Genomic DNA, 22,492 nt, shown 5'->3' with positions numbered 1-22,492 from the left:
AGGATATCTATTGGTCACCAATGTGCCCATCCTGTCATAACTACCTCTGTGGGATAGGTATACCAATGGCTGTTTGTCAGAATATCTAAATGAAACCCATCACATTCCAAGGCTCTAGACCTCTGGTTACAAGTCTCGGGGATGGCCATCTCCATTTTGCTCTGCTGATGGAAGAGCTGGGAAACCTATAACCCTCCATGACTATGTTCTCCTCTTCTCTTCCCCAATGACCATCAGTCCCAGCCAGCAGGATCAGCAGTCAGGGATGATCAGAATTGTAGTCCAGCAACATCTACCTAGCTGCACATTCTCCAGCCCTAATTTATGAGATCCACAGGGTCCTGTGATTGACCACAGTTAGAAAACAGAGCACTGGAGTAGATGGGACTCTTGGTCTAATGTGGTTGACAGTTCTCTTTGCCATAAACATTGCATAGGAGCTGTGGGCGTATGATGATGTAGAATTATAGTTTTGTTTTGACCAGTTCTCCGTGAGCCTATCCCAGAAGGACAACTGCCTCTCTCACTCCTCCTGGCTGTGATTGCTGTGATTGTGGTGCTTGGAATGGCTCTCACTTGCGGCAGCCTGTCATTTGGTAAGAAGCATCAATTATACTTCTTTTGGTGAATTTGCTCACCTTGGCCATTCACATTTCTGACCTTTTTCTACCCTTTATAAAGGCATCCTGTGAAGACTGCCAAATGTTTGGAAGTCAATGTAAAAAGGTGGACTCCTCAAAGGATCAAGAGCTGCACAGCATCACACAGAACCTTATTGGACTCTTATTATTGGACTCTTATTATTGGACTCTTATTATTGGAGTCCTTATTATTGGACTCTTTAATAAAAATAGTCGCAATAGTAGTCATAAATATATTGTGTACCTATAAAAATGCAACACACTTTCCAGATAAATTCATAAACAGTTCCTGTACACAGGGTCACATTCTAAAACTCAAGGTACAAAAGGGAGAGGAGAAGGGAGACAACAGGTTAACTGAAAGTAGGCTAAGTTTGCTGATACATGTACAACATGTACTACGTTTACCTCCAATGCTAGCCTATTGGTTAGTTGAACATTGCAATGTTTTCGTCATCCTGGGGGAAAAGGGAAAAGTGGGGTGCCACAGGGTTCTGTCCTGGGCCCGTTGTTGTGCAATGTCTTTATAAATGACTTGGATGAAGGAATTGAGGAGCTGCTCATCAAATGCGCAGGTGACACCAAACTGGGAAGGGCAGCTAATGCTGTAGAAGACAGAATCAGAATTCAAAATGACCTTAACAGATTGGAGAACTGGACCCAAGCTAACAAAATGAATTTCAATAGGGTCAAATGTAAGGTTCTGCACTTAGGCAGGAAGAACCAGGTGCACAAATATAGGATGGGGGACACCTGGCTTACTAGCAGTACATGTGAAAAGGATCTAGGGGTCTTGGTGGACCACAAGCTTAACATGAGTCAACAGTGTGAGGTTGTGGAGGTTTAGCTGTGATTCCTGCATTGCAGGAGGTTGAACTAGATGGCCCTTGGGTCCCTTCCAACTCTATGATTTCAAGTGAATGAGGTCAACCTGTCATTGCTGCCTCTGGGGAGCAAGCCACTTACAAAGATGTGGGAATAGATTCAAAGTATGGCATGTTTTAGCAGCAAGGGTCAACACTGCTGGGACAATAAATCCCATCTCTTACTTGACAGGTGTGGTATACAGAAAAGATGAACTAGAAAATCTTTGTTATAAATCTGCACTGTTTGATCAAGCTTTTTTAAAAAAGGCTTGTCTCAGTAAAATATTCCTGACAATGTTTTGACCTAAGGACCCTTTTCTGAAGTGAAGAAAATAATTCAGCAAGCTGTGTTTGCATTTACATTCAAAGCCCTAGCCCACCTTTCAGGTGTACCTAAATGTTTTGTGGGAGCTGTATACAGTGGTACCTCGGGTTAAGTACTTAATTCGTTCCAGAGGTCCGTTCTTAACCTGAAACTGTTCTTAACCTGAAGCACCACTTTAGCTAATGGGGCCTCCTGCTGCTGCCGCGCCACCGGAGCATGATTTCTGTTCTCATCCTGAAGCAAAGTTCTTAACCTGAAGCACTATTTCTGGGTTAGCGGAGTCTGTAACCTGAAGCATATGTAACCTGAAGCGTATGTAACCTGAGGTACCACTGTAATTAGATCTCCTGACCAAATTTCTTACACAAAATACCTGTGTGTATGGCCAGAGGGGGGGGGGGGGCTGATCAGAGCTTTGTATGCATATGTGTCACATTGCTGCAATCCAAATTACCTCTCAGATCTGTTATTAGCCACAAGCAGCACATAATCAGTGTGTTTTGATGTTTCTCAATTCTTTTTTTCACCTTTGAAAAAGGGTCACAAGTTGCCTTTCTCATCAGGGATTTTACAGAAGCATAAAGACTGTGTTTTTGAGCTTGATTGAACAGTGTAGCTTTTCTATTTTGTCATTTTTATGTTCTGCAGATTCACAGGTGGCTGAATTTTTTTGCAACAGAACCTCACAGTCACAAATATTTCAGGAACTAAAGTTATTTCTGCTTGAAACATTTTTGCTTAGGCAAGCCTATCCATGCATGTAGAAGTTTCATGTATTTTAGCTCTTTTTAGCTTCTTTTTAGTCATTTTTGAGTGTTTTCAGATCCCTGTGTTTAATTATTTTTATTGAGAATTTTAATATTACTGTAATGTTTTGTTTTATATTTTTGTAATCTGCTTAGAGGTTTTCTTGTGGCTCTCTACCAGGAATGTTTGGAAAATACTTTATAGATTGACCTCTGGGGCATTGATGACCTAGACAGGCTTGCTTATCAATGATTCAACAAAAATGATCACAATAAATGAGCAAATCCTGCCTAAAAACAACAGGGTTTAAATAGTCAAAAGAATGTCCCCAGGTGAAACATTGGAAAGTTATTATGGGCATTACTTTGCTCTTTCCAGAGGTTGGTTATTTCAGTCTTTATCTCTGTAAACTTTTCTCTTCAGTTTATCATCATAAGAAGCAGCAGCTTGAAGGGGCCAGGGCCCGTCTCCAAAGCCCAGAATATAATCTGAGCAAAATCCGCACTTCCACTATCATGACGGATTACAACCCCAACTACAGCTTTGCAGGAAAGGCAGCCAGTCTCAGCGAACTCAAGGAGATCCCACGGAAAAACATCTCCCTTCTCCGGTAATGCAGCGCGTTCTTGCTAACGTAGGAAGAGGAATCCTAGCAGAAGTTGGGGTGTTATTTTAATATTAGTGGCTCTGATGTCAACAGGCTAACCAGCAGGCTTAGAATGTTACCCTAATCCTGTACCAAATGCTTTGATTATACAAATAGGCCTGCACAGCACTCAGTTATACCTGAAATGAAGACCATTTGTATCCACTAAGTTAGTGCAGAATGTGTTGCACACATTGCTTAAGGTTTCTTTGCATACTTTAGATTTGGATATCCTTCCCCACCTCTCCGGGTGTCAGGCTGAAACAGAAAATGTTCAAAGGAATGAAACAGTCTTTGTATGACACTGCGAGGATAGCAGACTCCAGACAATCCTCTCTATTCTAAGGAGTGAATTTCATAAACAGGATGCCACCACCAAGAAGGCTCTCTCTCTTCAGTTGCCACCTGCCTCATATCTGATGGCAGGGCTTTGGTTGAGACGATGATCTTGGCACCAGAGCAGGCTGGTGTGCAACAGTCCTCTCTCCATTTACCATTTGCCTCACTTTTGATGAGGGAGCTCATGGAGGAACCTCAGCTGCTGATCTCAGAGCATGGGCAGGTTGGGGTGGAGGAGGCATGAGTTCTTCAGATGCATGAGCAGAGGCAGAGAAATGGGAACATAGGCAGGAACTGGAATTTGGAATCATGGAGTGGTAGAGTTATGAGGATCATTTAGTCCAAATCCCTGAAATGCAGGAAACTTTTGCCTACCATGGGGTTCAAACCCAAGACCCTTAGATTAAGAGCCTCATGCTCTACCAACTGTTGTTTCAGGTTTTGCCCAAATCTCATCTCATTCCTGACTAGAAACCTCAATGGGATTTAAGTAGTCTATTAATGCAGGATTGTTGTTGTTTAGCAGCAACAGTACCCTGTTTTTTCTCGGCAGCAAACTTGCTCTTTCTTGAATTGCAGAGCCACAGGGTTCCAATGGAAAGTAACAAGATTTGATTATGGCTTCCCAGTTTTATTTCCTACAAATGTGTCCCATCTTGATATTTTGAAAGACTGGCTTTGTAAGATAATGGCTTTAAGTACGTTCTTTGGAGAGCCCAAACTGACTTTTTAAAAATCTCATGTAAAGTGGTTTCTGAGATGCTTGCCTAATAGCATTTAATACCTGGTGGCCACTGCCTTGAGGAATTTGTCAAACAAATACACACACACACACACACACACACACACACCAGGGCTGCTTGGATACTTGACTGAAACTCAGTGCTTAAGTTGTATATTTGTAAACAAACATACCAAAACACAGTAAGATTTGAGCACTCTCTCCTCACAAGGAAAGTTACCCTGTAGTAGACAGCACTGGATCTTCCTTCTTTTGGGAATACAGCAGTGTTTGCTTAACACAACCATGGGTTGTGCACGAGGTAATGTATGTTTTATTTCCCCCACCCCCCACCGCTTTCAGGGCACTTGGACACGGGGCATTTGGTGAAGTTTACAAAGGAACAGTGGTTGGAATCACCGGGGATCCCAGCCCACTACAAGTGGCTATCAAGGTCAGTGTGCACATTAATAAGCAGAAATAAGATTTTTGTTTGCTATTTTATTCCTTCATGAGATCCTTATCCCACTTTTCTGCCACAGTGGTAACGAATATGACTTACAGATCAATTAAAAACAATATAAAATACCAGTAAGTCATTGAAAAAGAAACCCAGACTTAGTGCCGCAAAATAACTATAGAAAGCATAAAGAAGCAAATTTATGTTGATGCCACCACAGAAAAGTTCCTCTCTCTGTAGAAGTGATTCAGATGTCCAAAAGTGGTGGAGGGAGCACTAGGACAAGGGCCTCCAATTAAGATAATAATTGATTGATGGGTTTGGATTATTGTTTGAAGCATGGGTCTTCAAAAATGTGATCACACCTGCTTGTGAAATCAATTCGGAAGAGGAACAGCCTTCTCAAGCAAGTCCACCTCAAATTAGGCCTTGCAACTCACCTTTGCCCTCCCTGCCAGTACTCCTACTTCCCTGACGTAAAAGCATACCTTGGAGAAGAGGGAAGGGTTATCAGGCTGAGGAGGACTCCAAAGAGGCCCAGCAAGCCTTTTCTCTGGCAGCAAATGAAACAAAGAACCACCTTTGCTACCGAGGATTGTGAAACTTGACTACAAGTAGCATGCTTTCCAGCAGGAAATAATGTACTATACATTTACTGCTGTGCAGGATTTTTTTTCTCCATGGGACTTGGAGAAGAGGAGAAAGGGCTAGAAGAGTGACCTGTGGGGGGTGGCAGAAGGAAGGGGGCTGGGTTGGGCGCTCTCCTGCCACCAGTCCCTCCATTTCCTTGCAGTGGGAACCTGGCAGGGGAGTTGTCTAGATTCATCTGGGTTTTGTGAGTAGTCCTCGCAAAGAAAGTGAGTTCACCCCTGAAATACAGAACTAACAGAAGAAATGGAGCAAAATCGTATTTTCTTTCATCCATTTTTTATAATACAGAGACAGATTGTAGCCAGCCTTTGTGTGGGTGAGCATAAAAATTCTCCCCAAACCCACTTGAATATAAATATTCCACCCTTATTCCCCTCCTCCTTCCCTCACCATTATTCCTGTTCAGAAACTCCACAGAATAGCTCCCTAAAATTCACACTATTGTGAATCAGAATATACTTTGTTATAGATAATGAGGCTTAAGTATCAGATGCGTGCAAAGGGCATCTAAGGTATAATACTGTGTTTTAAGATTTGTTTTCAGAGTTGTTAGATTTTTTTATTGTATTTTAATTGTGTTAGGTTCCTTGGGGGTGTTTGCAGGATAAAACACAGGACAAAATGAAGACAAGAAATGCTCTGATTAACGACTTAAGCTCTTCTAGCTCCTTGTTTTCTCCTGCCAGTAATTTATTTTCTTTGTAATGGGTTCAGCTTTTTCTTCTCCTTCTCAATAGACGTTGCCAGAAATCTGTTCTGAACAGGACGAGATGGATTTCCTAATGGAAGCACTGATAATCAGGTGTGTTTAAAAAAATTCTGCCTTGAAGTTAACAAAAACATAGCTAGAAAATAAAATACATCTCAGGAGACTCTACTATGGGCTTGCTTTGTTTTCAGCAGCAGAAACCTTTAAAAGGTGCATATCATGCTGAATGTTTAATTATTATTATTTCTTACATTTATGAGGCATTTTTCCCATGAGGCGATTTGCAGTATAATACCACATATAAAAACAGTTAAAACAATTGCATCTATAAAAACGCTAACACAAAACAATTGCATATACCATATTTTTCGCCCTATAGGACGCACTGGCCCATAGGACGCACCTAGATTTTTGGGGGGGAAATAAAGGGGGGGGAAATTATTCCCCCCACAGGCGCGGGGCTGGGGCGGGGGAAGCCCGAGCTTCCCCCGACCCCAGCCCCCAGAACGGGTGCCAGAGTGATGCCGAAGCTGCGGCTTCGCGCCGGGCTCCGGAGGGTTGCACGGTGCTGCACGGAGCCCGGGAGCGCAGGCAGCTCCACGCAACCCTCCCAAGGGTTGCGCAGAGCTTCCTGAAGCCTGGAGAGTGAGAGGGGTCAGTGCGCACCGACCCCTCTTGCTCTCCAGGCTTCAGCGAAAGCCTGTATTCGCCCCATAGGACGCACACACATTTCCCTTTCATTTTTGGAGGGGGAAAAGTGCGTCCTATAGGGCGAAAAATACGGTATATTAAAAAATTGATAAATATAAAAACAGTTTAAAACAACAGCACTTACATAAAATCAATTCAGGGCCAAGATACATAGATAGTGAACCAGGATAATTATTTTAGAAGGGTTGCTGAAATTGAGTTTCCCAGTTCTCTGTTCCCTCCCTGCCCCCCGCCCCCCGGAACCGGGAATAATGCACGTTGCAAATGATTGTGGACCTTGAAGAAGGGTCCTGTTGAATTTCTTAGCTCACACTGCTCAGACTGTTCCTGCTGAGAAAGTGTTGTGTAAAAACCATTGCTGTTCAGTTTCACATGCCTCCAATTCATCAATAACATTCAGTGGCTGAATGTGCTCTGCAGCATCAGTCTTCCACATACGGAGCAATAGGAAAATGCAGGTGGGCGAGTCTTCCTGGTATGCCATCCTCACAGCTCAGTGACCGTAGCACAGTGATGGAACGCATGGTGTTTTGCCTAAGGAAGATCTCAGGTTCAGTCCCATTGAAATGGATCAAGTATAAGATGGCAGGAAAATCCTGTCTCTGCTGGAGGCCCTGGATAATTGTTCCCCCTCAAGAGTTGAGTATACTATGCTTGACTGACAAATAGCCTGACTCTGTTTATGGCAGCATTGTATATTCTGCACAAATAGATATCCAGCCTGTCCCTCAAAAACCTAGGTCTGAAAAACAAGCTTAATTATTCCATACGGAATTTCTAAAATAACTTTCAGTATAATGAATGTTCTTTGATACCCTTTTTGAAACTCATAAGTGTCTCTAATGTCCCACCCCAGTGGCATGCCTATCTCTGAGCTTCTAATGGATGTAAAAAAACAACAACCTGATAGACTGTATGTGCTCAAAGAACCTAGCAGCTTACAAATAATATTTGTATTGTATTTGGCAGTTCAGGATTAAAGGTTTGGGTTATTCTTGGAATTCTAAGTAGCCTTCTTGCCTAGGGTTCTTTGGTTGCCTTACAAGAAGTTAAAATTACAATAAAACAAATGAAAATGAAAATGTTGTTAAACAAGAACATCGAAGTGCCATAATACAAAGGGGAGGAAGCAGCACTAAAGCACCATACAGGAAAATAACAGGGTCCTTTCTTGGAGCCAAAATTACATTGAGGTATGAAGCAAAGTCATTATTTCACCAGGAAAGAATTTCTAAACCCATACCACAGAAATTATTGCTGGATGTGGAACAACAACTTGCTGAAATTACTGAAAACACAGAGACCGTCAGGCTCACTAGAGCATAAGTAACACAGACGGAGTAGGGATTGATTAAGGAGGCAAATTTAGACAGGACCAGAAAAATGCAAGGCAGACAGGCAAATGAGTCAGGCAAACCAGCAGGATTGGACAGGATTCGCAGGCGACAGAGGCCTAGGAACTGACTGGCATTGCATTCCCACCAATCTTTACCTCAGAGTAAGCCCCAGTGAGTAGGATTTAATTCTGAGTAAACATGCTTGGGATTGCAGTGTAGAAACAGGAACAACAAAAGAAGACAGGAAGGTTAGGAGTAAACCAAGCTTCAGCTAAGAAGTTCTAAACCATGAGTAGGCAAACTAAGGCCTAGGGGGCGGATCCAGCCCAATAGCCTTCTAAATCTGGCCTGCGGACGGTCCGGGAATCAGCATATTTTTACATGTGTAGAATGTGTCCTTTTATTTAAAATGCATCACTGGGTTATTTGTGGAGCATAGGAATTCGTTCATTATTTTTTTCAACATATAGTCCAGCCCCCCACAAGGTCTGAGGGACAGTGGACCAGCCCCCTGCTGAAAAAGTTTGCTGACCCCTGTTCTAAACACAAGCTGTTGAGTCGCTAATCTGTCAGCAGCTTCTTTTTTCAGGAGACATGGGATAGTGGGCCACAAGACAGAAAACGAAACCCAGTTCCCTTACTCACATGCAGGGATATCGCATGAAGGAGCAATGGGACCTCGGCACATCCCCATTGGCCCTGCCCCCTTAATATCTGTGTTTGGCATGGGAGTTGCTAAATGTGCATGGGTGCTCCTCACAACATTGTCTGTGCATTGCCACAGGGTAATGCCAGTGCTTTTTTCTGGGGGATGCATACTCCTAAACATTTTGTGAATCTTAACGGGAGAAGAAACTTAATTTTTTAAAAAAAAATTAGTTTCTTCTCTTACACGGTGAATCATCAGTTCTGTTGCTACTCCCAATGGCGGCCCCATTGCCTGTCACGGTGTTTTCTGAGTCTCAGACAGAAGCGAGCGTTTAATGTGTGAAGTAGGAGTTGGAATCTAGCACGGTGATTGGTCAGTTTCATTGTTACCACCTCCGATGGTGGCTTCATTTCCTTTCCCGGTGATATTCTTGAGTCAAAATGAGAGTACACCTAAACATTTGGGGGGGGAGTGCTGGGTAATGCATTACCAATGTAGTCCCCTTCAAGTGTTGCTGGACTGCAACTCCCATCAACCCTCACCACTTTGCCATACTGGCTGGGGGGGGGCGTGATGGGCCTTGGAGGTCAGCAACATCTAGAGTGCCCCAGACGGGCAACCCCTGCAGTACAGGGGGCTTATGTAGGAACTTGTCTTTCACTTTAGAGCTTATGTAGGAACTTGTCTTTCCCATGGCATGAGGTGTTTGTGTTTTAGGTGAGCCCAAAGATGGGTCTGAGGTGATTCTTCCTGATAGATATTCCCAAAGTTTGTTCCCCTTGACTACAGCTTGTTTTGTTCCACTTGACTACAAGAGCGAGACACACCTTAGTCAATAGCCTTGCAGGTTTTTACACGTCCCAAGTGCCAAGTAAGTGTGAGGGATTGCGTTATTTACGGCTAGGCGGATCAACCTTAATTGCTGTGTTTGGAATAAAAACTCTCCTGGAGGCAGTTGAGGGAGGGTGGCTCTGACCCACCCACCGCACCCTCCAGCTCCAACAAGCCACAAGGATCAAACAGATGCCAACTGTCTGCCTCTCTCACAAACTGACACATTGAGTGACAAGGCTGGGCAAAGGAGTGCTCATGCATTTTGTTTGTGTGGGGTTTTTTTTAAAATCTGCCTGGAGATAATTTCACATTTGTTTGATTTGTTAGCTGCTCCCACTCATGGGGAAACCATAAGTTCACATCTCACCCCGCCTTACCTCTTAAGGAAGTTTTGCTGTGAGTGCTTGTCTTGTGGGTGCCAGAAAAACACAGATGGTATTGAAAGAAATTTCATTTTATTGCTTGAATAACATAATGCATTCCTCTAAGACAGAGGTAGTGCTAACCTTTTTGGCAGAGATACCACAAGTTAAGTCCAAAACAGGATTGTGGCAATCTATTCCCTGGTTCAAGACCTTGCCATCTCCCTTCCTCGGGTACCTCCTCTTAATAATAATAATAATAATAATAATAATAATAATAATAATAATAATAATTTATACCCTGCCCATCTGGCTGGGTTTCCCCAGCCACTCTGGGCGGCTTCCAACAAAAGATTAAAAACACATTAAAACATCAGTCATTAAAAACTTCCCTAAACATCTCTCACTGCCCTCTGGTGTGTTTCTTTCTTGCCTCATCCTCTTAATTCTCCCTGCAAGCATCACTGATTTCTGACAGGAGCTGATGTATAGAAAGAAGCCCAGTGCTCAGATTATGGAAGAAAATGTAGCAGAGGTTTCCAAGACAATCTGTTTATTGAGTGTGCATTCTGATTTGTTTTCAGTTTTGCAGGGAGGTTCTATCACATCATGTCAATCGATTGTCATCCCATGCCTTCCACTTAATTTCCCATCACTTTCCTTACTGCAAGCAAGCAAGCAAACAAATAACCCAAGTTTTTGGAAGCAGGCTTGTTGCACAAGGGCCCCAAATCAATTTTAATTGCATAACCTGAATTTGCCAGCGTGCGGCTGAATCACAATGCTCTGGAAGCTGCCAGAGGGTCTGGGGAAAGGGTCATAGCTTAGTGATAGAACACCTGTTTTGCATGCTGAGGGTCAAGGGCTCCAATCCCCAGCATCGCCAGGTAGGGCCAGGATATTTCCTGCCTGCAAACCTGGAGTGTCACTGCTGTCTACTGAGTTAGATGGACTAATGTGTGTTTTCAAGCTGCATGTACATTTCTAACAGGGAACACTCAAATATAGAGGCAGTAAGTTTTAAAGCAGTTCAGTTAACTCACAACTCCAATTAATTTATTTCTTGTGCTATATTTCATGCCTGCTGAGCTTAAGCAATTCCCTCAAACTTCCTTCTATTTATTCTTTAATGGCTTTGATCAGCAACTGGCAACCTATAGGCCAAACCCTGCTCCTGATTGATACCAACGGGTACCCGTACAGAGAGGTATATGGAAACAGCATTGGCCCTTAAGATTTGCCAGCAGACCGTTTTGGAAAGGAGCACTGAGAGCCTGTTCCACTACCCTCCCCTATCCCTTTCTCAAAGTAGCTCTCCAGTAGGACTAGTGGCTTAAGGCCTTAGTTCCATTAAAGGAGATCCCTCATATACATACCTGGGATACAGAAGGTCCCAGGTTCTAAGCCCCACATCTCCTGCCTGAAATCTTGTTGCTGGTTAGTGTTGACCACCCTTCCATGTGTTTTGGACTACAACTCCCATCATCCCTGACCCTTGGCCATGCTGGCTGGGGCTCATGGGAGTTGTAGGCCAAAAACCAGGGGAAGGCAGGCTGGTGTAGATATCACTGATCTAGAAAAATCAACTGTCTGGCTCAGTGCAAGGTAGCTTGCTATATAACCTGTGGGTTGCAGCAACTCAGGTCTAAAATCCAAAAACTGCCTAGAGTTGTGAGATTGATAACTGTTATGTACTGAAGTTCTCACCCTGGGCTAGCAGGGGGATACTGTAGATAGTTATGCAAATGAAGGATCAAAAGTGACATTCAGTGATTGGATAGTTTTAGAAAGTTGATACAGTAACGTTGTACTGGAGCTCTATATAAGCAGGCTGGCTGAGCCCTTCAGCTCAGTTCTGTTCTGGCCTCAGAATAAACAAGAGCTGTTTGAAGAATCGTTGTGTCGTCTGTTATGTTCACCCATAACTTAACAATAACATTCAGTTTAACACAGTTTAGGAAGGTATTAAGGGAAGGATCTTAGCGACTGCCTAACACTGAAATCATTTTCCCCCCCTCCTCTCTTCCATCCTTCCATGGTGGCTGATGGTTCAGCAAGTTCAACCACCAGAATATTGTGCAGTGTATTGGGGTGAGCCTGCAGACCTTGCCTCGCTTCATCCTGTTGGAGCTTATGACTGGTGGAGATATGAAGAGCTTCCTTCGGCAGAACCGGCCCCGGGTGGTGAGTAAACCATCGCTTCTCCCCTTGCCCTGCTCTGGAGATCTTGCTGGTGATGCCCAGCCCCAGCCACCCAGTGACGATTTCCAGGTCACGAGGGAGCATGAATGAAACAGTTGTTCACTACAGACTTCCTGGAGTTCATTATGTTAGGAAGCAGAGATGTATTGGGGGATAAGCTTCGTCATGTGAGTGGACCAAAGCCTTGTTGTGTAACTGACATGAAGCAGAAACGTTCAGTGTAAAAAACTACACTCTCAAACTGGTGCCTTCCAGACTCCCATGTCTCACACTCCATGTCTCATCCATACTGAATCTTTGTTTTCCCTCTCTCTCATTGGCAGAATCAGCCATCCACTTTGGCAATGCAGGACCTGCTGAATATAGCCAGGGACATTGCTTGTGGTTGCAAGTATCTGGAGGAGAACCACTTCATCCATAGGTAAGAGAGGCTTACCTGTATAATGATTGCCCATGTGCTGTATTTCTTGGCTTGTTTTCCAAAGCGTCATAGATGTGTTATTCAGAGGGAAGCCAGTGTGGTGTAGTGGTTAAGATTGTCAGACTAGGGAGTAAGCCACCCACGTCCTCATACTAGGGAGGCTAGGGGTTCAAATCCCCACTCGGCTATGAAACCCACTCACTGCCTCTCAGTCTAACCTACCTCATAGGGTTGGTGTGTGGAATAAATGAGAAAGGAGAAGAACCATGTACACCACCTTGAGCTTGTGGCTCTTTGGAGAAAAGGGTGGGGAATAAATTCAATAAACAATAATAAACTAGGCTTAACAGCTCCAAAGGCAAATTGGAGTTGTGCCATCTGAAACAGAAACTTTGTTTTTCGAATTTGACACTGATTTTGACGCAGTGACATAGTGTGGTCTTTGAGATAATACCTTAAAACAGGTTGAAACTCATTCCATACCAAGTAGAAAGAGGAATGAATTCCTGAAAACCATGTAGACAGAGGCAGAGATGGTCACAGAGCATAGCTGTCAACTTTTCCCTTTTCTTGCGAGGAATCCTATTCGGAATAAGGGAATTTCCCTTAAAAAGGGGGGAAAGTTTGCAGCTATGTCACAGAGGCTGACACCAGGCAAGCCTCATTTTGCATAGTTCCATCCAGCTCATTATCAGCATCTTTATCAAATGGTTAATACCCCCTAAGTGCATCGTTAGCAATCTAGATCATTCCATGCTGATGAGCTATGTCTGCTGGTTATGTGGTGGGATAGTCCTGTTCATTCCACTGAAGGATCAGGTGTTAGCCGTGGGTATGTCTCACTTCCTTGTGAAAACAAAGGAAATTGTGCAAATTTGCATGTTGTTAAACAATGGAACCACCTTTTATTTTCAAAGGCAAAACGTATAAGAGGCAGGTGAGATTTCTACTGAAGTTCAGTGGGAAACAGATAAATGTATAAAGTTTCCTTTATACTTGTGAAAACCTTTTAAAGGTGAACCACATCTCAGTGATAAAGTATACTTTTACGTATGCTGGAAGTCACAGGTTCAATCCTTGTCATCTCCATTTAAAAGGTTCAGGTAGCAGTTGGTAACAAAAAATCCCTGCCAGAGACCTGGAAGAGCCATAGCCAGTCAGAGTAAGCAGTTCTGGGCTAGGAATAACAGTGGTCTGACTCAGTATAAGCCGTCTGCATACGTTGGTATCAAATGTTCATCTTGAGAAGCCTTCTTCCTGTACTAGAGGTATATCTTGTCTTTGCCCACTAGATGGCAGTGTTGCAACATATGTTCCTGGTTTCCTTTTATTCTTGGAATTATAGCATTGAGTTTGGTTTGCAGACATGAATATCTAGGTGTATCTATAACAAGCTTTGCCCATGAATGAAGTAAAGGAGGCTATTGCTGTATCAAAACAGTATAAGTAGCGCTCCTGTATTTAGAGATGCCAGCTATAAAAAAAGGATGAGTGTGATAAAAGAGATGCCCTTACTAGACTGTAGTGTGTGAAGGGCCTATGCTGATTTAACTGTGGGCGGGGAAGGAGTATCCAGATTCAGTCCAGGAAACCCTCCTCTCCTAACAAATCTGTCATAAACCAGAACTAGCCTTAGGGTGAAGTGGCAAAACGGCCACTTCAAATGGCAGATCTCAGAGGTTTCCCTGCTTACAAGCGCCATCTCTGCGTCTGCCATTAAAAAAAATAAGAGAGTTGGTCAGTTTCTTGCTCCATTTTTGCTTCAAGTGGGAAAAGGCGTAGGAGGAGAGGGAGTGCTTGGAGAGATAAGTGGCCCTTTTTGATCAGGCACCAGAAGTCCCACCAGTCATGGTCCTCCTGCAGCTTTCTAAAAGCTTTTAGTTGGGGGTTAATTTCAAATGGGATCAAGACTCGCTCCCTTGTCCCTGTCATTCAAGTAGTAGTCATTCATGGTAAATGGCATTTGAATAAGAAAATGTAAACAAATTGCCAGCAGTACAGGAAGGCCCATCCTTGCAGAAGTGAGTGCTTTGTGTAATGGCTTCCTTAAGTGTGTATTTACGGTGCCCACTTGAACTTCAAAATCCCTGGCTTCCACCTCATGCTTGTGTGTCCTTTCACAGGGATATCGCTGCAAGAAACTGCCTTCTGACCTGCACTGGGCCAGGGCGAGTAGCTAAAATTGGTGACTTCGGAATGGCCCGGGATATCTACAGGTAAGATATAAAAGCAAGGGGGGGGGGGCAGGGAAGCCAAACCTACCACATCCCATCAGTGCCATGTACAGTGGTACCTCCGGTGAAGAACTTAATTCATTCTGGAGGTCCGTTCTTAACCTGAAACTGTTCTTAACCTGAAGCACCACTTTAGCTAATAAGGCCTCCTGCTGCCGCTGTGCTGCCGCCGCATGATTTCTGTTCTCATCCTGAAGTAAAGTTCTTAACCCGAGGTAATATTTCTGAGTTAGGGCTTTAAAGGTCAGCACCAACACTTTGAATTGTGCTCGGAAAGATACTGGGAGCCAATGTAGGTCTTTCAAGACCAGTGTTATGTGGTCTCGGTGGCTGATCCCAGTCACCAGTCTAGCTGACGCATTCTGGATTAGTTGTAGTTTCTGGGTCACCTTCAAAGGCAGCCCCACATAGAGCGCATTGCAGTAGTCCAAGCGAGAGATAACCAGAGCATTTCTTACCCAGCTACTTCTGTGGGCTTTAATTTCCCCTTCCCCATCTCTTTTTCTTTGGCCTGCCAGGGCAAGCTACTACCGCAAAGGAGGGAGAGCCATGCTCCCAGTCAAGTGGATGCCTCCAGAGGCTTTCCTGGAAGGAATATTCACCTCCAAGACTGACACCTGGTAAGAAATGCCTTCGCATTGCCACTGGTTTTGGGGAAACAAACCACAAGGCCAGGCTCAGACATCAGGCTAAGCCTAGGCTCAGCTTCTGACAATAGCAGGAACAGGGGAGGAGTAAAAGCACTGAGATTTCACCTTGAATACTAGCATGCTGTTCATTCATCTTTAATCCACACTGAAGCTTAAATGAGGTTTAAAGTGATGTGTGAATGAGTTAGGTAGACCAATGGTCTTTGAAGAAGATCCTTGCTATGCATTTTGAAACTGATTCTATGAATTCACGAGGCCAGCGTTATTTGGAAGTGCTGGGCTGTTGCTGCGGAAATAGTATTTAACTAGCTGCCTTTGCATAAACTCTGGCTTGGGAGAAGTGCGGATGAGCAGTTCAGCAGCAATAGGCTTGCAGTGATTGATCTGAGTACTGAGAAACAGGGAGGGTTGTTAGTGTAGCACCAACAGGCAGACAGCATCTCACCCTAAGAAGGTCTTGCCAACACATTTCTGATTCTCCAATCTCCTTTGAGAGGAAGGAGGCCACAGAAGCAAAGGAAAGGGCAGCATCGTGCCATGTGCTTTGCAAGTATAAAACTATTAAGGTGCCAGCCGGAGGATAATGGATTGCATTCACTGGTTCTCTGCTAGGTCCTTTGGAGTTCTGCTTTGGGAGATCTTCTCCCTGGGCTATATGCCTTACCCTTGCAAAACCAACCAGGAAGTGCTGGAGTTTGTCACCAGTGGGGGAAGAATGGATCCACCCAAGAATTGCCCAGGGCCGGTGTGAGTATGCCTTCATTTTTACAAAATAAGGCCAGTGAGAACGGTCTGCTCCAGGACTGGGGAGCCTTTTCCCTGGAACAAAAATATCCAGCACTTGCAGACCTGATTTTTAAAGCCCAAGGGATGCCTTTGAAAGGGCAGGTTGGATCAGCAGCCTGCCTGTCCAACCCACATCCTAAGGTTCCCTCCCCAACCTCTTTCTCCTTCTGCCACCACCTGCCTCTCTCTGACTTCTTCAGAGGGTACCAGGAAGAGAAAACAAGGAAGATTTCTTACTGTATTTGCTGTGAAAGTTGTTTGCATCTCTTATTTTTTAAATAAGTTTCCCCCCCCCCCATGGTCTGTTATATGGTCTTGTTGTCAGATGTTTTTCCACCAGCTGGGAACTTGCCCATTGCAGGACAGAGTCCACCGCCCCCTGCCCCCCCCCCCATTTCTGGCTTTTTGCAAATGGGTCACCTCAAAGACAGAGAACTACTTGTGACCTGAATCATTAATCCTGAAGGGCCCACAAAAGTCAAGTCATGGTTTTGAAGTGCAAAAGGGAATAATCAACTAGGTAACTTGTACCCTCTTCATCTTCCTGATGTTGGTTTTGCTTTGCCATTCTTCTCCAAGTTACCGGATCATGACGCAGTGTTGGCAGCATAGTCCTGAGTACCGACCCAACTTCTCCACCATTCTGGAAAGGATCAAGTACTGCACACAGGTCAGGAATATTCTCGTGAAATTCCATGGTGGTGGTGGGTATCCAGAGCACTTTCTATAACCTTTCAGGTCTCCCCTGCCTGCCTGCCTGCCCACCCATCCCCTGAATAGATGGAAACGCCTTATACAGGATTAGTCTGTTGTTCCCTCAGGCCCACTGAGCTCCACCAAATAGGCCCCTTCCTACTGCAGCCCCTTGTGCAACTGAACATTCAGGGACCTTTCAGAGCAGCATTCAGTGCCACAAGTGGCTGCAGCCAAGGGAAGGATCACTTCTCTCCACCACTGAGGAAGCAGCAGGCAACAAAGGGGTCAACCACCCACACTACCATTTCTCTAGTCTCTGGCTTTTCCAGATTTAATATACAGCTCCATGGGCAGAGCATCTGCCTTGCAAGCAGGTGGTTCCAGAAGGTTCAATCCCCTAATCATCTCTAAGTAGGACTGGGAGGCACCCTGGACAGCTCCTGCTAGTCAGTGTACTAGGTTGACACAGTGTTTATGTTCCGACTGCCTGATGGTTCTATCCAACATGGTGCTATGTGATCATCCCACTGCAAAAACAAAACAAACCCAGTGCAAGGATTTCTGCTTGTGTAACAATATGTTCTCCCTCTTTCCTCCATGTGCTTCCCAAATCTGTTCTAGGAGTTTCCCCAACCTTCTGGGGCAGATTTGGGGAGGGAGTAGGGCATGCACAGCGGGAGAAGGATGCGGAAGTTTCACTGCAGAAGCAAAAATTGTTGCACTCACAGGACATGAATCACACCCTCTGTATCTGTTGGTAATGTCTGGTTTGGTCTTGTAAGCATGTTAGCGTCTGTATCGGTCAAAGTGATAGTATTTAGGAAGTTCAATATCCTTGCTTGTCTTTCAGGACCCTGATGTGATCAATACAGAGCTGCCCATTGAATGCAGCCCAACACCAGAGGATGAAGGAAGCACTATGTTGCATCCAAACAGTTCCACAGGGAAGGTTCCTTTGCTGGGGAATTCTCCCCTTACCCCGCAGATGAACTTCGTAACATTGGAAGACCATGATTCAGGGAACAAGTATGGGCAGTGTCCACAGGAGCTGCTGGTGGAGAACCTTGGTAACTGGATAGCCAGAGGAGCTAGCACGCCTTCCTCCAGTGATTCCAGCAATGGGACCCAGATCCAGAAACTGGAGTCTGCCAGCCAGCCAGCGTACAAGCTGAAGAATAAAACCAAAAATCTTTGGAACCCAACTTACGGGTCCTGGGTCCTGGAGGGCGTCTGCCAACCCAGCTCCAAACTCAACACAACGCAAGAGCGGGAAGATTCGGGGTTTGATGGGAACTGCAGTTCCTCCCCTAGTTCTCGGGCATCACCTTCATGTCCGAGCCAGAACCACTCTCCTCACATCGATATTGGAGGGATTGAACTGGTGAAGCTGCAGAATTTCCCATGTGGCAATGTGAACTACGCTTATGATGATCTCTGCTGCGAAACAGGCAGGTCTTTGCCTCTGGCAGTGGAGCCAACCACAGTTTTGAGGAGTGCCAGCCTGCACAGAGACGGCAAGCTTTCCTTTAAGCCAGAAAAAACCTCAAGAGAGAGAGACTCTGGTCTCTCCTTATCTGATGACCTGAGTGTTACGCCTGTATAACATGGAACACTTTTTCAAAGAGTTGGGCCTCCACCCTGGGGCCATGTCTGCAAGAACAATCAAAAATGTTCTCCACCCCCTGCCCCAGTCTTCCTCCCTCCCTGTTGTAGGAACAGATGAATTAATGTTGTCTTGCTCTGGCCTCCAGCACATGCCCAATGAGTACTTGAGGCTGGTTGGCTCCAACCTACTGGTGTCAATGGTGGTGGCTGCAGGATTCAGTGAAGTTACTGTTGCAATGAATGGTTCAGGGTCCAGTGGTCCACGCAGGTGTTCACATTCACCCAATCACCTCCCTGAAACATGGTCTCTTCCCTCATATGAACTAGGTAGGTTCATATGGCAGAACCGTGAGCAACCTATGTAAGGTGGTGGTCTGCAAAATGTGGTTTCCAGCTGACTCACCATTCACAACCAAGCAGGAAATAAAATCAGCTGGGTTTGCCTTGGACTCAGTAGCTGAAAACATGTAGTAAGAATAACAAAGACAGAGAGGAGTCTACGCAAGGAAACAGAGCCAAAGTTAAGAAGGGAGCAGATCACAATTGCATTCTTCGGGAAGAGCATTAAGAACTGAGAAAACAAGAAACAAGTGGTTGAGACCATATTTTTTTCATTACTGAAAGAAGTTGCTTTGCACCACAGAAACTAACTAGTTTGGATATTGATGCCTGACTTGTGGAGTCTCAGGAGTTAGCCTGCTTTGTCTGCAATGAACTGGACATTTCCTTTTAATGGACTTTGTTTACGCAGAGTAATTCACTCTCCAGTAGGAATACTTTTTTGTAAGCTGGAAATTTAGGGTACGATTTTTATAGATGTATATAATATTCAAAGTTCTTCTAAGGTGAAATGTGACAAAGGCTGTTAACTTGAAGTAAGGCCAACAAGAAGTATTTTAATTCTGAAGGGGAATCCTGACTTAATAGGTTTGTTTGTTCGGGTCATATATACAAAATAGCTTCTAGAGGTAGGTATACAGACTCAGCATTGGTGAGGTAATCTGAGGAGAGGTGAGTTGGAAACCATGTTGGTCTATTGCAGGATATAATGAGAGCTGCTGAATTAGAAAGGCCCACTATTGCACAAGTTAATTCAGGGACACATAACCCCTTTTACACAAGAAAGCATCCAACATAAGTGTCATTCAGAGCTCTCATTGGCTTCAGAGTGTCGTGAGTGCTTGTGCATCTCACACATTTGAAATGCAGGTAGTGTTTTGCCCAATGTAAAATATCCTTCAGAAAGAGATGTTTGAGACATGTCTAGGGAAGTACGTCCTCTGAAAGCAAGTCGTCCATGTCCTCTCATTGACTTAATCTATACTACCTTTAGGTCTTTCATAGAAATCAGCTCACCCAAACCATGTACACAAAACTGGCCACAGAATGCATGAGAAGACCCGTTTTCAGTGCATGTGCTCAATTTCTGTTGCGACAGATGACTGGGCCAACTGGCAGGGAAGTGGGAAAGTAGAGAGCTGAAAAAGTTTTCCATGTCACACCAGCAAAAAAATAATGATAATGATAATAATAATTTGTTTGGTACGGGCTTTTTCTGTAGATAAAAATAGTCTTATCATTCACCTATTTATTTAGTGTCAGCAGGTGGTATATAGAATGATCGCTTTCTTCAATCCTTTTCTGCTACCTGTTCCAAACATCATAGATAATTTGAAAAATGAACTTGTATTGAAAGAAATCACATGCATTTCCACACTATAATTACCAAATGAAAACTGTGTACAGCAGAGCTTTCCAAACTTTTCATGTTGGTGACACACCTTTTTAGACATGCATCAATTTGTAATCGTGACACAGTAATTCAGTTTTACTAACAAACAGGAGGTTAAACTAACTGCTTTACAGCCCCTGGAGGAGCATTTGTGTGACACACCTACACACTGCAGCTAACAGTTTGGAAAGCTCTAGGAGATGGGAAGTCATTAATGACTTCACAAGCACAGGTCACAGAAAGACAAAATCCTTGCTACTACACAATGCCTTTTCTCCTGACCTTAACCTAACCTGCAGCAAAAAGCCATGACATTTCTGCAAATCAGCCCAGGGAACTTGGTCCACAAAAGGGCCCCTAATCGCCTTGTCTGTTATCCTGATTATCAGAACTGACTGTGTGCCTCTTTGACCTTTTCCCTCACAGAAATAGCATCCCTGTTAATCCAAACTCTGTGAACATTTTGTTTATAATTTTAAGCACACTTAGAGGAAACAAGGGCCACTGAAATCAATAGAACTGAACTTCAGAACTTTTAGTCTCTTATTACGATGATGTGATAGTTTTTCAGACCAAAGGGCGGGGGAACAGCTTTGCTGTACCTATTTTGTGCGAAGCTTTCCAAAACTACAAAAGGCAGATTCTTCATGTTTGGCTCAGCTTTTTTCCCTTTGGGTGGTTCTCAAACATTGCATTATGCTAAGGTCGTTTCACCTATTTACTTCCTTATAATTTGATAGGTAATATAAATCATATGTATATTTGCATGCCATTTTAATCATAAGATGTCATGATCTTGCACCATCCTCGTTGACACGAATGGGCACATTTCCATGGGACTCTTAGAATTGAATCAGACCCAAATACATCCGTCAGCAAAAAAGATTTCAGTCACATGATAGCAGGTGGCACGTGTGATTGAGTGAGCGAGAGAACAAACTGATGGTACAAAAGTAGAGAGCACTCTCAAAGCCTAGCTTTACAGTTCTTTTCTCCTTAGTTTAACTCAATTATTTTCCAAGAATTCCTTTAGTAGCTCACGTGGTTTCCATATTATATCTGTGTGATACAAGTATATAGACTTTGTATTGGCACCGTTTGCTAGAGAAGGGACTTTATAACAAAGATACCAACAACAAAATGAATTAAAATTGTTAGTGCCTCCCCAACCCAACCCCAAAATGCAGTTCTGTGAGGTATGGCTGGTTGCATCTTGATTCATCCTAAGCAGGTCACTTCCTTTTTTACTAATTTTCCCTCGTCCCACAGCACGACTTGTGCTATTTTCTCTCACTCTGTTCTGCCTCTTGCTAGGCTGAAAAACCCAGCTATCCTTTAAATTGGGCAGTGATCGATTCCTTTTCCACACTGGCACAAACAATCCAAACAGAGTTTTCTATGATGGCGCTAAGAGAGCTTTGACACTCTTCATGCTTTATACTTACACAAATTGCTTTTGATCTGCGATTACCTCAAAGAATGGCAGCACACACAGCTTGCCATCTTGCCCTTTGGGGGGTCATTGTAAATATGTAAACCACATGCCTGCTTCTATGCAATTTAAAATCAGATAAAAGCGTATACTTCTATATTTGCAACACATAAATAAAGACATCTTAACACAGCTGTTTGGTCTTCTGTTGTCCACTACTCACTGGTTAGTTGGAAAATAGAACATCTCTGTTAAATAAACAGTCAGCTTGTTTGTGCCCCTCATTGGGGGAAAATAGGTAATACAGAGCTTTTTTGGTTAAGAGAGAGAGAGAGATCCCAGTACTAATGTTCTAATGCAAGTGCTGTGTATGCCAGCTCAAAATGGCTGTCACATGCAGCAAAAATAGATGCAATGATCATACCAGCACAAAAAAGCACTGGTTCTCTATATAACCCAGACTGGAACATCAGTGGCACTGTCCACTGAGTTTTAAGCTGTGAAATAGCTTTGTTTGTCTGAACAAAAGAGATGAAAATGATCCTAGAGAAGCATTACTTGTCACCTCTAGCAAACAGGCTTTGAGTGTTCTTGAAACAAATTGGACTCTACACACACAGAGCAGCAATTCTGCTTTCAAAGCACCTTCCGCTCCCCAAATAATAAATAAATAATCCCCACACTAGTAATAATTTTCAATCATATCACAATGGTTTAAATAGTGGTACCAATTCTA

At 43.8% G+C, this 22,492-nt stretch overlaps 1 protein-coding gene across 3 annotated transcripts in view; it reads left to right on the top strand.

Moving 5' to 3' along the window:
* The window catches only part of LTK (leukocyte receptor tyrosine kinase), a 109,088-nt gene extending 87,140 nt beyond the window's left edge, over positions 1-21,948 (top strand). For all 3 annotated transcript variants that reach the window (XM_028723348.2, XM_028723340.2, XM_028723331.2), the window contains 11 exons: positions 486-596; positions 3,003-3,189; positions 4,649-4,739; positions 6,134-6,198; positions 12,053-12,182; positions 12,524-12,621; positions 14,745-14,837; positions 15,374-15,475; positions 16,118-16,252; positions 16,871-16,961; positions 17,838-21,948. In XM_028723348.2, the coding sequence (XP_028579181.2) occupies positions 486-596; positions 3,003-3,189; positions 4,649-4,739; positions 6,134-6,198; positions 12,053-12,182; positions 12,524-12,621; positions 14,745-14,837; positions 15,374-15,475; positions 16,118-16,252; positions 16,871-16,961; positions 17,838-18,590 (1,856 nt within the window). In that variant the 3' untranslated portion in view covers positions 18,591-21,948. The remainder of the gene's footprint in view (positions 1-485; positions 597-3,002; positions 3,190-4,648; positions 4,740-6,133; positions 6,199-12,052; positions 12,183-12,523; positions 12,622-14,744; positions 14,838-15,373; positions 15,476-16,117; positions 16,253-16,870; positions 16,962-17,837) is intronic.
* The last annotated feature ends 544 nt before the right edge of the window (positions 21,949-22,492 follow it).

This window comes from Podarcis muralis, chromosome 1, assembly GCF_964188315.1.
Source record: "Podarcis muralis chromosome 1, rPodMur119.hap1.1, whole genome shotgun sequence".
Classification (NCBI taxonomy): domain Eukaryota; kingdom Metazoa; phylum Chordata; class Lepidosauria; order Squamata; family Lacertidae; genus Podarcis; species Podarcis muralis.
The sequence above is the reverse complement of the archived record's forward strand: the minus strand, read 5'-3'. Positions and strand labels throughout refer to the sequence as shown.